The sequence below is a fragment of the Mustelus asterias genome, chromosome 16 (assembly GCF_964213995.1).
Source record: "Mustelus asterias chromosome 16, sMusAst1.hap1.1, whole genome shotgun sequence".
In the NCBI taxonomy this organism is placed as follows: Eukaryota; Metazoa; Chordata; class Chondrichthyes; order Carcharhiniformes; family Triakidae; genus Mustelus; species Mustelus asterias.
In genome coordinates, this window is record NC_135816.1 from 42,354,282 (window position 1) to 42,376,447 (window position 22,166).

Below are 22,166 nucleotides of genomic sequence, written 5' to 3' on the forward strand. Positions count from 1 at the left end.
GAATGATGAATGCACTTGACCATCCAGCTTGAATTACTTTAGATTTCTGGCTGCACCAGTCCTATGATTTTAAATATATAACGTTTAAAATAAAAGTTAGCTTTGCAGCTTTGGAAATAATGAAATGTGCATTTAGAAAGCCCTGATAAGATTGCTAAGGGCGGGTGGAATCGCAGTCTGGGCCAGGCGGGAGAATCAGAGACCGGGGTAGGGGAGCGGGAAAAATCGGAGGCCGGGGTGCGGAGTGGGAGAATCGGAAGCCGACGGGGTGAGGGGCAAATTGGAGGTCAGGGCTGTTGTATCGGCTCAGGCCATGGGGAGGAGGATGTTGGACTTCAGGGAATTTCCTGCCTCGGGTTGGGTCCGATGCCTGTGTGGGGAAATCCTGTTTGGGGTGGAACGACAGTGAGGGACACCTTTGAGGACTGGGGAATTCCACAGAGGGTAGACGGTGTGTGGGAGGGGGTCGCGGATATTCCTGAGTGGGTGGGATAGCTGAGTGATGGGGGAAAATCCGTTGGGGAATTGGTGCTTTGGGGAGTTCGGGGAGGTGGGGGGCGGGGGGCTTGTGGAGGGAGCGTTTGGGGATTTCCCTGGATGGTCGGATGGGGAGAGGGGTGGGGGTCAGTCTAGGTCTGCCCAACAGTTACCCAGAAGTTAGGAGTGGTTTTTAATTGTTCTAACTTTGTCTGGGTAACCATCGGTGTAACCCAGTCGGAATCATCCGAAGCCTGCGATTTAAATCGCATTTCCAGATGGGGCAGTTTTGCTGAAAGGAAGTTTACACTGGAGGTAATTGTCCGGCAAACCATAACCTGGGAACTTCCAGTATTCCTGGAGATTCCACAGAGCATCTTCAGAGTAACATCCGGCACCACCCCCTCCCCCCCCCCAAATCCAACACTGGGGAGCTCGTAAGTTATTTCTTTAATATTAACACTGAATATCCAGTATTTTAAATAAAACAAAGTCACTTAAAATGCCAGTAAATTTCAATCAAAAAATTCAAGGAGTCAAATAACGTTTTTTTTACAACTTTAAGCAATAATGCGGTGATTAGTGTAAAAAAGGAACAAGCATAAGGAATATTTATTTCTGTAGGAACTACACTGTACAGTGATTGCCAAAGGGTTACATTTGGGTATTAATGTACCATTCAGGTTTTTTTTAAAAGTGGAGATTTGACACTTGTCGCCTACTACAAAATACTTTCTACAAAGCAAAATAATTACAATGTGAAACAATTCCAATAAACAGCTTGATCCCGGATCGGTACAAAATAAGCAAACAATATCACTTTATGAAAGCAAGAACCATTTTTTTTACACAAATAAGTTGTGCAAAAATTAGCTCTGACATTCACGAATCGATACAATCTGTACTGGTTGCATATTTATTTACACTTATAGTTAAAACTATGCTTACAATAACAAGTGATGCATTCCTGAAGTCTGACCAAGGTCAGCTATTAATTTTAACAGATTTCTAATTTGGTAGAAAATATGTATAATCCAGAACTGCCAAGCATCAGTCACTAGTACCAAAATATTATTTTCGGGCCTGAAAATATAATCCATTTGACATGTCAGTTATAGAAAGATAAAAACAGCCTCGTATTCCTTAACCAAGTTTTGCATTTTGCCACTTCTTGTAAAACCTTAAATGTTACAAATAGCGTTTCCCCGGAAAGGAACATTTAGATGTTTAGATTTTTTTTTTCGGCACGACCATTTAGATGGTCGTGGCGAAACAAAATGCCACACATTAGCGCTGGTGCTGGCCCTCAGTCCCCAGGCTGAATGAGAGCTATACTGTTCCCTGGAGTGAGACAGAGCCACGCTGACCAATGCGACTCTTCGGGATGAAAGACAGTCACACAGAGTTACGCTCTTCCTGTTGCTGTTGACATTCCTTTCCCAAGGATGAGACAGAACCACTCTGAATGATGCTGCAGCTGTGGACTCTCCCTTCTCCCGAGACAGAAAACCTGGTGTTGTGGGACTTCTTACTGAGACAGAGTCACACAGTGATACTTCAACTGCAGCCTCTCCCTCTCAGGAGTAAAACAGCCACTCTGAGCGGTACTCTTCCTGTTGATTGTCACTCTTTTCCCGAAAGTGAGACACAGTCCAATTCTGAATGATACTCTTCCTGTCACCCCCAGGGTGAGAGACACACAGAGCCACTCTCTCCAGTTGACTCTCACTCCCCAGGGTCAGACACAGATACACACTGAGTGATGATACTCCCTCCAGCTGACACTCCCCAGGGTCAGACACAGATACACACTGAGTGATGATACTCCCTCCAGCTGACACTCCCCAGGGTCAGACACAGATACACACTGAGTGATGATACTCCCTCCAGCTGACACTCCCCAGGGTCAGACACAGATACACACTGAGTGATGATACTCCCTCCAGCTGACACTCCCCAGGATCAGACACAGATACACACTGAGTGATGCTCCTCCAGCTGACACTCCCCAGGGTCAGACACAGATACACACTGAGTGATGATACTCCCTCCAGCTGACACTCCCCAGGGTCAGACACAGATACACACTGAGTGATGCTCCTCCAGCAGACACTCCCCAGGGTCAGACACAGATACACACTGAGTGATCCTCCTCCAGCTGACACTCCCCAGGGTCAGACACAGATACACACTGAGTGATACTCCTCCAGCTGACACTCCCCAGGGTCAGACACAGATACACACTGAGTGATACTCCTCCAGCTGACACTCCCCAGGATCAGATACAGATACACACTGAGTGATGCTCCTCCAGCTGACACTCCCCAGGGTCAGACACAGATACACACTGAGTGATGCTCCTCCAGCTGACACTCCCCAGGATCAGATACAGATACACACTGAGTGATACTCCTCCAGCTGACACTCCCCAGGATCAGATACAGATACACACTGAGTGATGCTCCTCCAGCTGACACTCCCCAGGATCAGATACAGATACACACTGAGTGATACTCCTCCAGCTGACACTCCCCAGGGTCAGACACAGATACACACTGAGTGATACTCCTCCAGCTGACACTCCCCAGGATCAGATACAGATACACACTGAGTGATACTCCTCCAGCTGACACTCCCCAGGATCAGATACAGATACACACTGAGTGATGCTCCTCCAGCTGACACTCCCCAGGGTCAGACACAGATACACACTGAGTGATGATACTCCCTCCAGTTGACTCTCACTCCCCAGGGTCAGACACAGATACACACTGAGTGATACTCCTCCAGCTGACACTCCCCAGGGTCAGACACAGATACACACTGAGTGATGCTCCTCCAGCTGACACTCCCCAGGATCAGACACAGATACACACTGAGTGATGCTCCTCCAGCTGACACTCCCAAGGATCAGACACAGATACACACGGAGTGATGCTCCGCAGGCTCTCACTCCCCAGGGTCAGACACAGATACACACTGAGTGATGCTCCGCAGACTGACTCTCACTCCCCAGGGCCAGACACAGATACACACTGAGTGATACTCCTCCAGCTGACACTCCCCAGGGTCAGACACAGATACACACTGAGTGATGGTCCGCAGACTGACTCTCACCCCCCAGGGCCAGACACAGATACACACTGAGTGATGCTCCTCCAGCTGACACTCCCCAGGATCAGACACAGATACACACTGAGTGATGCTCCTCCAGCTGACACTCCCCAGGGCCAGACACAGATACACACTGAGTGATGCTCCTCCAGCTGACACTCCCCAGGGTCAGACACAGATACACACTGAGTGATACTCCTCCAGCTGACACTCCCCAGGATCAGATACAGATACACACTGAGTGATGCTCCTCCAGCTGACACTCCCCAGGGTCAGACACAGATACACACTGAGTGATGATACTCCCTCCAGCTGACTCTCACTCCCCAGGGTCAGACACAGATACACACTGAGTGATACTCCTCCAGCTGACACTCCCCAGGATCAGACACAGATACACACTGAGTGATGCTCCTCCAGCTGACACTCCCCAGGGTCAGACACAGATACACACTGAGTGATGATACTCCCTCCAGCTGACTCTCACTCCCCAGGGTCAGACACAGATACACACTGAGTGATGATACTCCCTCCAGCTGACTCTCACTCCCCAGGGTCAGACACAGATACACACTGAGTGATGCTCCTCCAGCTGACACTCCCAAGGATCAGACACAGATACACACTGAGTGATACTCCTCCAGCTGACACTCCCCAGGGTCAGACACAGATACACACTGAGTGATACTCCTTCAGCTGACACTCCCCAGGGTCAGACACAGATACACAGAGTGATGCTCCTCCAGCTGACACTCCCCAGGATCAGACACAGATACACACTGAGTGATGATACTCCCTCCAGCTGACTCTCACTCCCCAGGGTCAGACACAGATACACACTGAGTGATGCTCCTCCAGCTGACACTCCCCAGGATCAGACACAGATACACACTGAGTGATGCTCCGCAGGCTCTCACTCCCCAGGGTCAGACACAGATACACACTGAGTGATGCTCCTCCAGCTGACACTCCCCAGGGTCAGACACAGATACACACTGAGTGATGCTCCTCCAGCTGACACTCCCCAGGGTCAGACACAGATACACACTGAGTGATACTCCCTCCAGTTGACTCTCACTCCCCAGGGTCAGACACAGATACACACGGAGTGATGCTCCTCCAGCTGACACTCCCCAGGGTCAGACACAGATACACACTGAGTGATGCTCCTCCAGCTGACACTCCCCAGGGTCAGACACAGATACACACTGAGTGATGCTCCTCCAGCTGACACTCCCCAGGGTCAGACACAGATACACACTGAGTGATACTCCTCCAGCTGACACTCCCCAGGGTCAGACACAGATACACACTGAGTGATGCTCCTCCAGCTGACACTCCCCAGGATCAGACACAGATACACACTGAGTGATGCTCCTCCAGCTGACACTCCCCAGGATCAGACACAGATACACACTGAGTGATGCTCCTCCAGCTGACACTCCCAAGGATCAGACACAGATACACACGGAGTGATGCTCCGCAGGCTCTCACTCCCCAGGGTCAGACACAGATACACACTGAGTGATGCTCCGCAGACTGACTCTCACTCCCCAGGGCCAGACACAGATACACACCGAGTGATACTCCTCCAGCTGACTCTCACTCCCCAGGGTCAGACACAGATACACACTGAGTGATACTCCTCCAGCTGACACTCCCCAGGGTCAGACACAGATACACACTGAGTGATGATCCTCCCTCCAGCTGACTCTCACTCCCCAGGGTCAGACACAGATACACACGGAGTGATACTCCTCCAGCTGACACTCCCCAGGATCAGACACAGATACACAGTGAGTGATACTCCTCCAGCTGACACTCCCCAGGGTCAGACACAGATACACACTGAGTGATACTCCTCCAGCTGACACTCCCCAGGATCAGACACAGATACACACTGAGTGATACTCCTCCAGCTGACACTCCCCAGGGTCAGACACAGATACACACTGAGTGATACTCCTCCAGCTGACACTCCCCAGGATCAGACACAGACACACACAGTGATGCTCCTCCAGCTGACACTCCCCAGGATCAGATACAGATACACACTGAGTGATACTCCTCCAGCTGACACTTCCCAGGGTCAGACACAGATACACACTGAGTGATACTCCTCCAGCTGACACTCCCCAGGGTCAGACACAGATACACACTGAGTGATACTCCTCCAGCTGACACTCCCCAGGATCAGATACAGATACACACTGAGTGATGCTCCTCCAGCTGACACTCCCCAGGGTCAGACACAGATACACACTGAGCGATGATACTCCCTCCAGTTGACTCTCACTCCCCAGGGTCAGACACTGATACACACTGAGTGATACTCCTCCAGCTGACACTCCCCAGGGTCAGACACAGATACACACTGAGTGATACTCCTCCAGCTGACACTCCCCAGGGTCAGACAGAGATACACACTGAGTGATACTCCTCCAGCTGACACTCCCCAGGGTCAGACACAGATACACACTGAGTGATACTCCTCCAGCTGACACTCCCCAGGGTCAGACACAGATACACACTGAGTGATGCTCCTCCAGCTGACACTCCCCAGGGTCAGACACAGATACACACTGAGTGATACTCCTTCAGCTGACACTCCCCAGGGTCAGACAGAGATAGACACTGAGCGATGATACTCCCTCCAGTTGACTCTCACTCCCCAGGGTCAGACACTGATACACACTGAGTGATACTCCTCCAGCTGACACTCCCCAGGGTCAGACACAGATACACACTGAGTGATGCTCCTCCAGCTGACACTCCCCAGGGTCAGACACAGATACACACTGAGTGATACTCCTCCAGCTGACACTCCCCAGGGTCAGACACAGATACACACTGAGTGATACTCCTCCAGCTGACACTCCCCAGGGTCAGACACAGATACACACTGAGTGATGCTCCTCCAGCTGACACTCCCCAGGGTCAGACACAGATACACACTGAGTGATGCTCCTCCAGCTGACACTCCCCAGGGTCAGACACAGATACACACTGAGTGATGCTCCTCCAGCTGACACTCCCCAGGGTCAGACACAGATACACACTGAGTGATGCTCCTCCAGCTGACACTCCCCAGGGTCAGACACACTGAGCGATACCCAGCCCCGCGCTTCCAACCACAAACTCTCCCTTTGTGTCCCCGCCTCCCGCACCGCGCCTGCGCGCTGGGCCTTCCTGCCCATCTCGCGAGAGCGGGGAGACAATCGAGCCGAATCACCCGCTGCGGTATCGCTCCGCCACTCACTTCCTTTCCCGGGGAGGGGAGGGGGTGAGTGAGTGCTTAAAACAGGAGGATGTAAGGGGGAGAGAGAGAGTTTGAGATTAAAAAAAGATATATATGTATAAATGTAAACTAAACACAGAAACGCCAAGCAGGGAGACGGGTCAATAAAAGGAGCGGAGTGGGGAGGTGTTGGCAACCAGTGTGTGTGTGTGTTTTCTTTTCTCTCTTTCCCTGCAGCTGGCGGAGGGATACCCCGGGACTACTTTAAAGCGGCCGGTTCCTTCCTTCCATTTTCTCGGTGTCTCCGAGCGGAGTCGGCGGCTTTTCCGGGTTGGCCTTGAAACCCGGCCATTAATCAGCAGAGAGTGAGAGTGAAAACGCAGCACAGCCCAACCCAGCCCAGCACAGCCCAGTCCGCTCAAACACACCTCCAACCGCCCGCCACACCTAACATGGCTCTCAAAAGAATCCACAAGGTAAATGGGGGAAGCGGCGCCCACACCAGCCGTTTATTGTCTCTCTCTCTCTCTCTCTTCTCCCCCCTCCTTTCTCGCTCCCTCTGTGTGTGTGTGTTGGTGTTGATTATATTCCCTATCCCAACCCCCCCAAAACCAGGCCCCGGCCCCTCCGTCTCTCCACTGGGTTTCCGCCCCGGCCGCCATTTGCTGTGAGGCCTAGGGAGTCCCGGGGCCTAATCTCTCTCTCTGTGTCTCTCTCTCTCCCTTCCTTCCCCAATCTCAGACCCCCGGGTTGGGGTTGGATGGATGGGGAAGAGAGGGAGGGGGAAGAGGGGGGGGGGGGGGAAGAATCCGCTTCCTCTAATCACTCTTCTCCTCTTCCACCTCCCAAGTAGTACACACCCCAGGAGGAGGAAGTGGCGGAGAGACCGGCCGGCCGGTCGGTGCTGGTGGTTTGTGGAGGGGAGGTGGGAGGGTGCAGCCGTTAGTGTGTGGGGGGGGGGGGGGGGGGTAAATGTCACACTGACAGCCCCTTGACCTAGGCCTCGGGTGCCAGGGCGGATTGCTCAGCACACCTCGATGGTTGGAAAGGCCTGAGGCTCCGGGTGGGGTGGGTGGGTGGGGGGGGGGGGGGGTGCTTTGCCCAAACAGGCCTAGGGTGGTGATGGGTCGAGGACACCAACCCCCCCCCCCCCCAAACTCGGGTTTTCTTTCAATGCTCGCCCTGGAAGTTGGCCCCTTGCATCCTGTTTTCCATGTGCGCTGTTCATCTCTTCTCCCCCCCCCCCCCCCCCCCAAGAAAAGAGAATCCAAATTGATCTCCCATTCTTTCCGATCTCAGTAGGAACTGGAGGAAATAAGTGTAACTTTGGTAATGAATAATGTTTTTAATGTGGTACGAGATGGGGAAATATATTTCTGTTGGTTTGGGGAAAGCTGATCAAATGGCGTTGAAGTTGCAAGTTTTGATTAGTGAGGCTGCGTGTTTAATGTTTAGATTCTGCTAAAGGAAAATTTAAGTCAAATCAAGTGAAGTTGAGGACAGGTTGAGCTCTAATCTGCAGCTGATGTGTTCCTCTGCCTCCATTTTCGATGATACCGATGTAAAGCTGTTGAGCGTTTCTGATTCCTTTTTTGTATTGAACCAAATCTGATAACAGTTGAATATGTTTTGCATTTTATATTGATGCGGAAATCAGCATTTATTTATTTTCAAGTCCAAAATATGTTTACATGTGTGGTAAATTTCACATCTTTGTGGTCTATTGCTGTGTTCAGACTATTTTTCATAACCCATTTCTATGATCCACATTTTGTCTATTATAATAAAAAGAGGGCCTACAGTTGTTGATGCACTTGAGAAGTTTTGTGTTGACAATTGGGGCTGAACAGCCTTGAAGTTCAGTTTGATCACAATGAGAATTTATAATTTTTAAAATGTGACATTGTGTTTTGTAGATCCTTTTGATTGGTTAAAAATCTGGAAACATTGACTTCAACATGGGTTGCAATTTGACCTCAAAATTTTGTTTAAAAATTGATGTTTCTATTGTGTAAACTTAAGCATGATATTTTCAACATAATTTGATACAAATAACACCCAAGTCCTATTTCCCTACTTAAACTATCAAATTTATCCTTGTATTCAAATCCTTCCATGGTCTTCACCCGCTCTATCCCTGCAACCATTTCAGAACTCTACATTCCTTTAAGTCTGGCCTTTTCTGCATCCCCTGATTTTTTTTTTTCTTCACCCTGCTGTTGGCAGCCAAGCTATCTGTTGTCTGGGCCCTAATCATTGGAATTCCTTTCCACAACCCCTCCACTTGCCAACACAAGTTTTTTACCAAGCTTTTGTCTGATGCTCTTCTAAGCACCATGGGATGTTTTATGTTCAAGTCACTATATAAGTGCAAGTTGTTTAATAAGCTGATACTTTCAGAATTGGTCAACTTTGGTAACTACTACATGAAGTTTCAATTTTGTTTTGCTTTGGTTCTTATTCATCAAAATTGTAAGTGCAATATTGAATCGCTTTATCAATGCTGCAAACCAGCTTAGAAGTCAAAATAATGCGTGCTTGCCTTTTAAACAAACTGGCCTTGTCTGAGTTGGAATTTTGTGTTCGATTCTGGACGCTTATTGGAAAGACGTGTACATTTTGGAAAGGGTGCAGTGAAGGGCAACTAAATTAAAAGCTGTGATTAGACACCTGAGTTTCCAGGAGAAGCCGCTGAAGCTGGAAATGTTTACTCCGAGAGCACTGAGGTAATCATGAATATTGAAAGTCCCGTGACAATGGATACCATCACCAATATATTTAACCAAGTTGAAGATTTTATCGCAAGCAAACAAAACTTTAAACTTGAATGAGGGAGGCTTGGAGACAGAAAACAAGAGTTTTGATTGAACTAGTTTACACAGTGAGTGGAAATTGAAGGGAATGGTATACGAGGGGGGCATGGGGTCAGCAAATTTAAAAGTTGGTTCATTTTCTGGAGAAAATTTGGAGAGGTATTGTGGATATCATGGTATGACTAAATAAATTGCAGTGATCTTTTCTGTACACTCCAGTGAGACACAGGAGTGGTTTGTTTATTTCTTGATGTATATCCATTACTCATTACCTACAGGAACTGAGTACATATTTTGGAACGGAAGATGTTTTTCATTTGAGATTGCATTCTCTCAATCCCCTTTGATTGTTGACCTATGTTGGCTCCAGGCCCAGCAGAATTCTCATCTGTCCTTGCTCCATCATACCACTAACAACCTTTGGTATGACAGCCCATCAAGCAATCTCCTTTTTTCTAATTTGTGTCCATTTTTCTGGGACAGCATAGTGGCACAGTGGTTAGTACCGCTGCCTCATAGTGTCACGGTCCCCGGGTTCGATTCCGGGCTTGGGTGATACTGTGTGGAGTTTGCACGTTCTCTCCATGTCTGAGAGTTTCCTCTGGGTGCTCTGGTTTCTTTCCACAGTCTGAAAGATGTGCTGGTTAGGTGTATTGGCCATGCTAAATTCTCCCTCCGTATACTCTAACAGGTGCCGGAGTGTGGCAACTAAGGGATTTTCACAGTACCTTCATTGCAGTGCTAATGTAAGCCTACTTGTGACACCTAAATAAACTTAAACTTTCCTTTGCCTCACATGGTGGCTGTATTCTTTCTCTCTTTCCCTCTTCTTCCCCCCCCCCCCCCCCCAATCCCATCCCAAAACCTTTATATCTCATCTTCTGTAAGATACTCATTAAAACCTACCTCCTTTTGACCAAGCTTTTGATCACTGTCTCAAAATCCTCGTGATTCAGTGTCAGATTTTGTCTAACGCCTCTGAAGTGCTTTGGGACATTTTGCAGTATTAAAGCTGCTCTTACAAAGCAAGCTGTTTCCAGTTAGTGCTGTAACACTTTTCGGTGCTTTTTTAACAGATAAAGTGTATTTAATTGCCTTTGTAGTATTTTAAAAATGCTTTCCCATGCAGTCAATACTGGATCTGATCTGTAGGTTTTACAGAAGTGTGTAACATCATGCGTAACTTTTTCAAATATTTTTCTATGGTGCTTCACACTCGTGACACAGTCTTGGATTGCTCCTTTCATCTGTTATGGACACAGATATATTTCAAATTCTACTTGATATTCCTTATGTCCTGGAATAAGTGAAGGGACAGAGCTCTTAACTTGGAATCTATATGTTCCTGGGATTAGTACAGTAGCCTGTGTAAACTGATGTTTCCTTGAAAAAGTTTGAGCTGAGTACCTAGTCGTCTTTATTTGGAATGACTGTACCAACTATGTTTGAAGTATGAGGCTGGCCATTTGATTTGTCACATCTGTTGGTATTCTCCACCTATCACAAGTCTATTACTTTCCAAATGGTTCCCTTTTGCATTCACTTTTGAGCAATATTTATTTTAAAATCTCTGCTTCAACAATGACTTGCTCATAGCCAATTTGAGTTTTTGACCTTTGCTTTTTAATTCTTGTTTGTAACTATTTATAATTTTTCTGCTTATCTCATTAAATCAAACCCACCATAACTGACTTGCTTGCTTCTAATGGAGATTGATGTTATGCTCTTTTCCCTATGGTTAAACCTAGACCATTTTAAAGAGATTATTCAATTTATTGTTTATAAAAATTGCATTTGCATGACTATCATGCCATTTCTTTCTCGTGTTAAAACCTATGATTACTGGAGAGTTTAATTGACTTCACACTTCCTGGGAAATGAATGGAAAAGGATCATATTCTGAACTGATATTCAGTGAAATTTGTAGCTGTTGGGAAGGGCAGAATCAGTGCTAGCTTTGGAACCAAGGTTCAACAGCTTTTGGATACTTGCTGTTTAGGCTTTTGTGTGAAGAATGAGGTACACAAAGGCTAACAACACCTGTGGCACTATGCTTCAATGATGTGGAGACTCGGCGTTGGGCTGTTACTATGCTTCAATGTCAGCCATTGCAAATGGCTTTGGCAAATCAAGGAAGAAATTAAGTTTGAACTAGCCTCTTGTATTCCCAAAAGAGATTCTATGATCCAAAGAGGTTTCCTGGATGCCTAATTTCAGAACACACAGCATGTAAAAATGATGTGGCTGAACTTGATGCCAAGTTTCTGCGCCTGATTTCACTTTTTAATAGTGACTTTGGACGTAATAACAAATTTGGGAGCTGTGTTTAGTGGCAGCTGTCTGTTTATTTGGTCTACTTTGTTCTTCATTCGGTTCATTCTTGAAATTGAGCAGATTTCCCTAGAATGTGTAGGTGCTTGTGTAATCTTCTCTAATATACAACACTTTTGAGATCATGGTGAGGATTCCTCACTTAATTTCCCAAACTAGTATCAAAATAAGTGTCACACAAGAGTTTGCTAAAGTGTATTTTACTGCATGTCTGGGTCAGGTTAAGTTTGTGCCTATTTACTTTTACTCTTCATCCAATCCTTATTCCGCAAATCTACGAAAAGATGAAGTTATTTTGGGGGAACTTTGGTGATTGAAACTTGAAAAACAGATTTAATTATTTATTTGTTTGTATTATCTTTGGCCAAAAAGAATGGGGGTTGTCAAACTGCTGGGGAATTCTACTCTTTGCAGTTTGCTTCACTTACAATATTGTTGTATACCACCTGCTTCAAAACAAATACAGTATTAATAATTTTCAATCTTGAGATGACCTGGAGTGTGAATAAATGCATCGGTTGAAAGGCTGAAATCTTGGATTGTACAGTCCAGTGAGGGTCTCTAGACAAGGCAGTGTTCTCTTCTCCATCTGGAATCTTCCACAGCCACTGCAATAATCAAAGCTCTATTAAATCCAGATAAATTGACTTGTCTTGTACTAGTACTGACCTTAACCAGTTGGATCTGTGTGTGAAGCCTTGGTCCAAGAAATAGATTTATTAACATTAGGCAGGTTGCCCAAGGCAAGTGACAAGAATTCTGCTTGAATTGCTGAGTGAGATGTTTCAATTGCTCAGTGTGGATCTTTTTTGACAAACTGGAATTCTTTCTTTATAGAGGTCTGTCTTGATCTCTGAAATGCTGTTGTGTAGCAATTTGATGTATAGTATTTTTTATAAAACAGTATACAAGGTCCTGGGGACCTTTTATTATTTTTTAGACCAATCAATTGCCAAATAGGTTAAAATTATATACCAAGCTATTTTTCAGAATAGAAAACTAGCTTTCGGATCTGCTGTTGTGCTTCCTGCCCAATTTTCCTAATGCATTGTGGCTGATTCTAGGTCAATTTTCCACCCCTGTTGAAGGTTACCCCTTTTGTCTTTATTGGAGGATTTGTAATGCTAGATTTTACTTTGTAAGCAACAGCATACAGATGAGGATCATCGTTGTTTCTGGTTCTTTCAGATCTTGCTAAAAATAGCCTTTTCACCCAATGCATTCTAGTTCTGTTGATGGGACTCTCAATGGCCTTTCTGTCTCATGGAATATGAAGTGGTATTGTAGTGTAGGCTACCAGAAATTTGTTTTGCTCAGCTGACTTGTGCCTGAAAGCTCTTTGTTAAATTGAATATAATATGTCCTTTCCAGGTGAGTGCAGATTACGGACAGGTTTGGGGACTACTTTCCCCTTGCACTTCTATCTTATTTTTTGTTTTGAGTTTCTGCAAAATACTTTCAAAGTGTATTGTTAAAAAACATTGCAGCATTAAATTGGCCTTGCTGATTTAACAGCCAAAGAGCCACACAGGTGGTGTGATTTTTAGATGTGGGATTAACAGTTCATGATGGCTGTTAACCCCCAATTTTATTTTCTATGTTTTAAGAACTTCAGAAAGTCCAGGAAAAGCTGTGCTGAAACTGATGAAAATAAGTAGGGAAGTTTTCTTCAGTGAGTAATAGAATGGTTGTAGCGCAGGAAGTCATTCATCGCCTTGTCAGTGCCAGTAGTCTGCAAGAGCAAACCAGCTAGTCCCACTCCCCAGCCCTGCCTTGATATCCCTACAGTGTAAAAAGAGGCCATTTGGCCCATTGAACCCGCATCAACAGCAATTTCATCCAGGCCCTATCTGTGTAACCCCCACATATTTACCCTGCTAATCACCCTGACACTGAAGCAATTTAGCATGGCTAATCAACCTAACCCGCATTTCTTTGGACTGTAGTGCAGCAAATACTTTCCTGTCAGTTGCTTCTCCAGCTCCCTTTTGAAAGCCACAATTGAATCTGCCTCCAGCACGTTCAGCCAGTGAATTCCAAAGCAGTGAAATTTAATTTCAAATCAGCGTGCATTCTTTGACTTGTCAACAAAATGAAACTCTCTAAGTGCAACCTATAAATGGTTTCCTGTAATTGAGTGCATGGGTAATTTCTTTATATATGGCTTCATGTTTTTAGATACTTGTGCAATAATTGAAAGGGGCCAACTTGAATGGCTTCTGTGGGCATTTTAGGGTTGTTGTGCAGTTTAGAGAGAACATTGCCTGTAACTTTGATCGATTTTGTGGTTTGCAAATATATCCATTATGAAGCCCTAAAACTATTGTTTGTATTTTTCTTTTGCCCCCTAGTTAAATGACTTGAAATGGAACTAAAACGTAAATGCTCAATGCACCATTTGGCCCCTTGTCTGTGCTGGCTGGCTATGTGCTAACACAATCCAAAACTAGTCCAATTCCTTGGCATCAAATTATTATCCAACTTTCCATTTAAAAATGTAATAGTTTTTGGATCAGCCACTCTTTGGTAAAGCATTTCATGCCATGTTCAGAATTATTAAAACGTTTCTCTTAACCACCCGACGGCACAGTGGTTAGCTCAGCTCCCTCACAGCGCCAGGGACCCAGGTTCAATTCTGGCCTTGGGTCACTGTCTGTGTGGAGTTTGCACATTCTCCCCGTGTCTGCCTGGGTTTCTTCCCACAGTCCAAAGATGTGTGGGTTAGGTTGATTGGCCAAGATAAATTAACCCAAGTGTAAGGGGGATTAGCAGGGTAAATATTGAGGGGTTACGGGGATAGGGCTTGGGTGGGATTATGGTCGTGCAGACTCGATGGGCCGAAAGGCCTCCTGCATTGTAGGGATTCTATTCAATGATTCACCCTTGTGCATTGAATGTCCATTGACTGTTCTGATTGGGGTAGACATCCCTCATTATATCAAAACCTTATGTAACTTAGTCAATCTCCATTCGGCCATCTCTGCTATATTGGAAATAACTTAAATTTTCCATGCTTGGCATGGTGAATCGGTGCTGTGCGCTGTCTTTAATATTTCCATAATTGGGCTTTCTAGAATGTATACATTACTTTAGCCAAACGATTGCTTACAGAATTTTATAATCCACTGCATACTTGCTTATTAGTTGGAAATATGGAATTCCTTGTATATGCCACATTAAGTATTAAATAGTTCCTGGTCAAGCAAAACCTTGATTTTTAAATTCCTTCCATGGCCTTCCCCCTCCCTGTCTTTGCTCTAGACCAGAGGTCTCCAAACCTTTCAGTACGAGGGCCACATCATATATTTTACGCTTTTGGGGGCCACAGAAAAAAAAAAATTGGTTTTATAAATGAACTGGTGATGATTAAGCCCGTGAGATCGAATGAAATTCACTGTTGAAACAACAGGTTTCAGAACGCAATACATATCCACATTTTCCGCACAATGCTTGTTGATGGATAATGCAATGCACAAATATGGGCTTTGAGAATCCACCAACCTCTCAAGCTTTTGTGATTTGTCCATCCAAACCTTTCTTCACCCCAGACATGTTCTTTCCTCCATCAATTGTCACGCATTGCAGTTTATTCCACTCCAGGTTATATTCTAACAGTTTTTTGCAATTCTTTGAAGATGTCTTCTCCAGTTACTGTGCTGTGCATGCTATGCACTGATGCTAATTCTTGTGTCACATTAAATTCACTGTCGATGCCACAGATGAATACTAGGAGTTGTGATGTGTCTCACACCAGTCGATTCATCAAGTGCGAGAGAATACAACTGAAAATTTCTTGCTTTGTCTGCAATTTGATGAAACACATTGCTTCCTATATCCTCAATTCTACGAGCAACCGTATTTGGCGCAAGACTGATTTTGAACAGATGTGCTTTTTCTGGGCATAACTCTTCCACTGCTTCCATTATACACTCTTTGATGAGATCTCCATCAGTGAATGGTTTTCCTCTTTTAGCCAACACAGGCTAGTTTGTAACTGGCCCTGGTTAAAGCTTCATTTTCAGTTATCTTCTACGTAAAAAAAGCTTGTTGGGAAAGCAACCTGCGTTGCATTGATTCAAATTTTTCCGAACGCTGTGTTCCTGTGAATTGGGAATAACTTGGTTCATGTTTGGTCTCATAGTGCCGACGTACATTGTACTCCTTCAAAACTGCAACAGTTTTTGTTGCATATGACACAACAAGGCTTTATCACCTGCTTGTACAAAGAAGTAATTTACACCCCATTCTTCATTAAACAGGTGGCACTCACTGTCCACTTTTCATTTTTCCTTCCATAACTGAATTGGTCTGAATTGCCGCCATCATTGTCATTGTTCTCGCTCATTTCAGACATATGGAGCTTACGGATTGGATAAAGCAGCTGTAACTCAGTCAATGCAGAGCGGCAATTGGATAACAGATGTCTCAATTGTTGATTTGTTTAATGAACTGTCAGTCACAGGACAGCAGCTCTGATTGGACAATAGGCCGGTAAAGAGGGCGGGGATTCCCATGAGTCCATCAGACACCGCGCAGAGCGGCAGCAAATGTCTGGCCTGTGGCTTCCGTCCCTGTGTCCGGATCCTGAGTTAGCAGCGGGGTTCCGGACGCGGGAGTGTTTTCGGCAGTGGGAATCCCATCCCGCCCCACTGGCTGTGGGCCAGATGTTAGCCCCCTGTGGGCCGGATGTGGCCCGCGGACCGTAGTTTGGAGACCCCTGCTCTAGACCTAAAATCCCCTGATATATCTGTTGTCATCTGGCTCTGGCTTCCCTAATGTTTAATTGCTCCACCATTGGTGGCTGTCTCCTTGGAAGCTCAGGAATTCTTTCCACACTCCTTAAAACTTAACTGTGACCAAGCTTTTGGTCATCTGACCTAATATCTACTTATATGTTTAGGTATGATGGCATGATGATCTTAGTGATGTGTTTAAGGAAGCAAATAGGGGTGCAGAATTCCAAGACTGAATAGATGCTCTCTGCAAGTGTCATGTGTGCAGTAGCACATGATCTTTTTGATATGCATGTTGGCAGCTGTTGTGTGCTATCTCATGACACCACGCAAATACCTCACAGCCCTGAGTGCACACTTGCCCCCTTTCACTCAGAAGGATTTGAGCCCAGTGCATGTTGGGGTAGTAGTTCTTTAGTGCCTCTGGTCTCTAGCTGAATGGGTATCCAGCAGCAGCAATCAGGGTGCAGTTAGGACACATGGAAGAAGCTGGGTAAGGTAGCTGTAAATTGAATCTTAAAATCAGTGCCATTTCACGTTTATATATTGTGCTGAAAAGTATTGGCATAATTACAGTAAGCTGTGCAGTTGTTGTAGGGGGGAAAATCAATTAATTCAAAAAGGTTGATGAGAAAATATGCTTGCCTTGCCCTCATTTGTTATAAAATGATGCAATTGGCATCAAAAATGCATGCTCCCGAACCACTTGGCCCTGATATCTGGGCCATTGCATGTGACCATGTGCTTTGAAATCGTCCATTCATTTAAGCAGAGCAATAGCAACCCTGACCTAGTAGAGTACTCTATTTGAACATGCATCATTGCACAACTGTACAAGTTCTCCACAAATAACCAAACTTTAAAACAGTCATTCATGTTCATTTATTATGAGGACTAGTTACAGTAGCTTGAGATATAGACTGGTCTAATTAGGGTAGAAAATTTATTCCCCAGCTGAGCCACTAAAATATTTTTACACATTTTTATCTGGTCAGTATACAGAGGCCAAGTTACTGAAATGAAAGTTTGTACTTGCTGTTGAAAGCTTAATTGAGTCATTTTCTCCAATAGTTATATTTGTGGCAAGAAAAGAAATGCTGTGATTTTATTGGATAAATAAATTAATGATGTCATATAGGTAGTCAAGACCGGATAATTGTTCTTTAGAAGTTCAAGGGAAGATCTAAAAGTGTTAAAATTGAGGATTTTGGAGAATGTGTGGTAAGCAGGGGATATAGATTAAAGGTGATTAGCAAAAGAGTTGGGGTGGGAGGTAACTGAGTGCTTTCTTTAGACAGCAAGTTATAGCCTGGAATGAGCTGCCTGAGCAGGTTAGGGAAGCAGTTTCAAAATAAGATGGAAATGGGGGGAAATAATGCAGGGATCATGTGGAAAGAGTGGCCGAATGGGACTGATTGAACAGTTCTTTTTAAGATCCTGTGAAGCCAAGATTGGTAAAAATAGCTGTCTGTGTTCTATTATATAGTATGGAAGGTTGGCACACCAACCAGCTGTACTGTTAGTGTAATTAATGCAAGTCATCGAATTCCAGTCCTCAAACCAGGAACAAAGCACTTTCTCATTCTCGCCCAATGTGGCAAGAAATTGTATTGTTTTTCAAATGAATTTTTGATCAATTCTAACCGAAGTAAATTCAATTTACTGAGATGATTACCATTATCTGCTTGCTGAATCCTGGTCTTACAAATTGTTTAGACTTTTAAGTGATTAATGTTAGTTCTTGGGACTGCAACTCTCGCCCTTCCATTATGTTCGTAATGGTAACTCCCAGGTAGAGCAGCTAGATTGAGAGTTGAGTACCTTCTGCATCAAAATGTTTTATACACATTTAAGCTCACCCTGCTTGTTCTTGTGCTCTACACCACTGTTAAAATTTAGGATACTATGCTTAATTAACTGTTTTCTCACCTGCCCCCTCAATGACTTGTGCACATATATATGCAGGTCTCTCTGCTCATGCACCCCATTTAGGCAGTTTGTTAACTTTGAACTGTTGTTTCTTATACTTAATCAAAATGGGCACAAGACATTTTAGAGAATGGTTTACTGACCCCAGATTGGACAAATGGATTGGGAAAGCTGGGAGATGCTTATCTCCATGGCTGACAGTGGGAGTCTCCTCAACGGTTCACTGGTCCTGGATCAGACAAAAGGATGGGTGAAGCTGACCTCCTTGCTCTACAAGCAGTAGTAGTTTCTTCTGTTTGGCTAGCTCAAGAAAAGTGCAAGGCTGAAGCCAGCATGAATAACTTTGAATAGTTCTCCTCTTCCAAGGTCGTTTTGAGCTAACTAAGGTGTTGGGAAGGAGCCAACATTAGTCCACCTTGAGAATCTCTTTATCTGAAGTGATAGCACAGTACAAGCCCTTCGGCCCTCGATGTTGTGCTGAGTGACAAGTGAAATGTCACGCTCGACGGCACATTGGGGGGGGGGGGGGGGCAGGCAATGTATGAAATTGACTGAGATTTTGGTCTGTAATAGATGTTTCTCTATCGCAAGTCTGTTTACATGCCTTATTTCTAGGTAGGCTAATACCTATCATTTGTTCAGTTGTCCAGTGGTCTAGAACAAGTGTTCAAGGCAATCCCTCCTGTTTCCATTTGAAAACCCATGAAGTTACCCTATGGCTGCTCATCACTTGCTAGGATGTCCTATTTAACCTTCAAATAGTTGGTTTCCTTATCGGTCATGAGGTCACCTCCCATCCCCTATTAGGATTAGCGATGTCTTGTTTCAGTAGTTGTCCTGGAGACATGTCATTGACAAGAGATAACAGCCTTTTCTTGATTGTGTTCGTCAGTCCAGGAAGCTGCTATAGATTATTTTTTTTCATAAGTGAGCTATTCCTATAATAGTCAACAAATCTCTTAGGATGTTACTCAACTGCCAATTCCAGCCCCAATCCTTTATGACAAGCTCTGCTAACATTCAACAAGATTGGAAACTGTGAAATTATGGAATTTCGCCACTGTGTAAATTGTTAGTTATTGCCTGGTGGTATGATTGGAAGCCTATCATTCTAGAAGTTCTTCAGATCCTCTTGTGGATTGCGAGGATTTGAAATTTCTTGCATCGCAGTATAAATTACTGATTCATTCTTTGGAATAACATGAAATCTCTCCCGGGGGATTCCTGTTTTCTCAATTGTAAAAAAAATGATTGGGCTGCAATTATATAAGTTTTCCAACTTTAAAGTTTCTTTCACAGTTTGAAAAGTCAGTCTTAAAACAGCAATAAATAAGTGTGAACACAAGTTGGGGAATAAAGCTGCATTGGGATGTAACTTAAGGTAAGTGCATTCCTCTCCAGCTCTACTCGCCCTCATCCGTTACCTGAGACAACTTCTCGTAGGCCCTGTGTGCATGCCCAGTCACGTGATATTGAACTTGAATCCTGTCCATTTCTCATCTCCGCTCAACAAAAGCAAATATTGTAGGTTCTGGAAATCGGAGATTAAAAACTAGAAAATGCCGGAAATGTAGAGCTGCCTGGCAGCATCTGTGGAGAGAGAGTCTGTTAATGTTTTGGGTATGCAACCTTTTATCTTGTGGTTAAAGGAAGCCATTCATCTTGGCCCCAAGGCATAATTACAGGAGTTCCTCAGTAGTGTTCTCAGCTAGACTATCTGAAGCTGCTTTATCAATGATCTTCCTTCCAGAAGTGGGGGTGTTCACAGATTATTGCAGTGCTCGATACAATTCACATACTGAAGCAGCCATGCCTGCTTACAGCAAGACCTGGGTAGCATTCGGGCTTGGGCTGTTTCATTGGAATGTAGCATTCATGCCACTTGAGTGCCAGAAAATGACCATCTCCCAATGAGAGCATCTAATTACTTGATGTTCAAGTCATGTCTGTAACTGAGTAACCCACCATCAGCATCTTGGGAATTGTAATTGAGCAGTAACTTAACTGGACTAGCCAGACAAATGTGGCTGCAAGAGTACGTCAGAAGCTGGGAATTCCAGGGCAAGTAACTTGACACCATCTTCCTAAAGCTATCCACTATCTACAAAGCACAAGTCGTTTGTGATGGCATGCATTCTACTTGCCTGGATTAATGGAACTCAATAAGAGTTTTAACAACACCAACTCTTGCTGTGTTCACCCCCGTCCAACGCCGGCATCTCCATTTAATGGAACTCAAAAACTGAAGAAATTCAACACTGGACAAAGCAGCCTGCTTGATCACCCCATCCACCACCTTGAGCATTCACTTCCTCACCACTAGTATGTGGTTAGTGTTTGTGTGTGTGTGTATATGATACACATTGTACCATATACACGATGCACAGCAGCAACCCACTCAGCCTCCTGAGAGCATTTTGCAAACCTGCAACCATGACCACCCAGAAGGACAAGAGCAGCAGATGCAAGGGAATGCCGCCACGTGCAAGTTCCCCTCCAAGAGGAAATATTGAACAGGTTAGGCCTATACTCATGAGTGTCCCTGTGGATAGCATGGTGGCACAGTGGTCAGCACTGTTGTCTCTGTGCCACGGACCTGGGTTCACTTCCAGCCTTGGATGATTGTCTGTGTGGGGTTTGCATTCTCCCTGTGTCTGTATGGGTTTCCTCTAGGTGCTCCGGTTTGCTCCCACAGTCCAAAGATGTGCAGGTTAGGTTGATTGGCCATTCTCAATTGCCCTTGGTGTCAGGGAGATTAGCAGGCTAAATACGTGGGGTTACGGGGATAGGGCCTAGGTGGGAGTATTGTTGGTGCAGTCTCAATAGGCTGAATGGCCTGTTTCTGCACTGTGGGGATTCTATGAATGAGAGGTGATCTTATTGAAATATATAAAACTTCTGGGGGACTTGACAGGGTGGATGTTGGGAATATGTTGTTTCTTGTGGGGAATCTAGAAATTGGAGCAATAGTTGTGGGGGGGGGGGGGTGGTATTTCAGAGGGAGATGAGGAGAATCATTCTGATGGTGATTCATATGTGGAATTATCTCCCCCAGAGAGCAGTGGAGACAGTCATTTGAATATATTAAGGGCTGTTACACAGATATTTGTTTTGATAAGGGAGGCAAGAGTAAAGGGGGCAGACAGGAAAGTGAAGTTAAGGCCACAATCCGATCAGCCACAATCTCATTAGATGGGAGTGGAACAGTCTTGAGGAGCCAACTTGCCTCCTCCTAATGTTTTCATTGTTCCAATACACATGCTGCTGGTTTTGAAATATGTCACCATTCCTTTGTCACTCATCACAATCCTAGAAGTACTTTGTGATTTAAGAAGGAAGCTCACTATCACCTTCTCATGGGCACTTATGTATGGGTGAATGGACGTTTAATGCTGGCCTTGTCAAATCCCATGAATGAATAATAAGTTTAGCCTCGTGCTAATCATGTGTAACCTTGGAAGGTGAGAGTTTTAGCTCTGCTCAACCAATAACCTGGCCAAATTACCTTTTCATAGAACAACGGTTTAAGTA

The 22,166-nt window shown here is 44.9% G+C and overlaps 1 protein-coding gene across 1 annotated transcript in view; it reads left to right on the top strand.

The window, feature by feature from the left end:
• Window positions 1-6,788: 6,788 nt before the first annotated feature.
• Window positions 6,789-22,166, top strand: part of ube2d2 (ubiquitin-conjugating enzyme E2D 2 (UBC4/5 homolog, yeast)) — a 39,919-nt gene continuing 24,541 nt past the window's right edge. Inside the window, exon 1 of the mRNA XM_078231020.1 lies at window positions 6,789-7,305. Within this exon, the coding sequence (XP_078087146.1) occupies window positions 7,282-7,305 (24 nt within the window). The 5' untranslated portion in view covers window positions 6,789-7,281. The remainder of the gene's footprint in view (window positions 7,306-22,166) is intronic.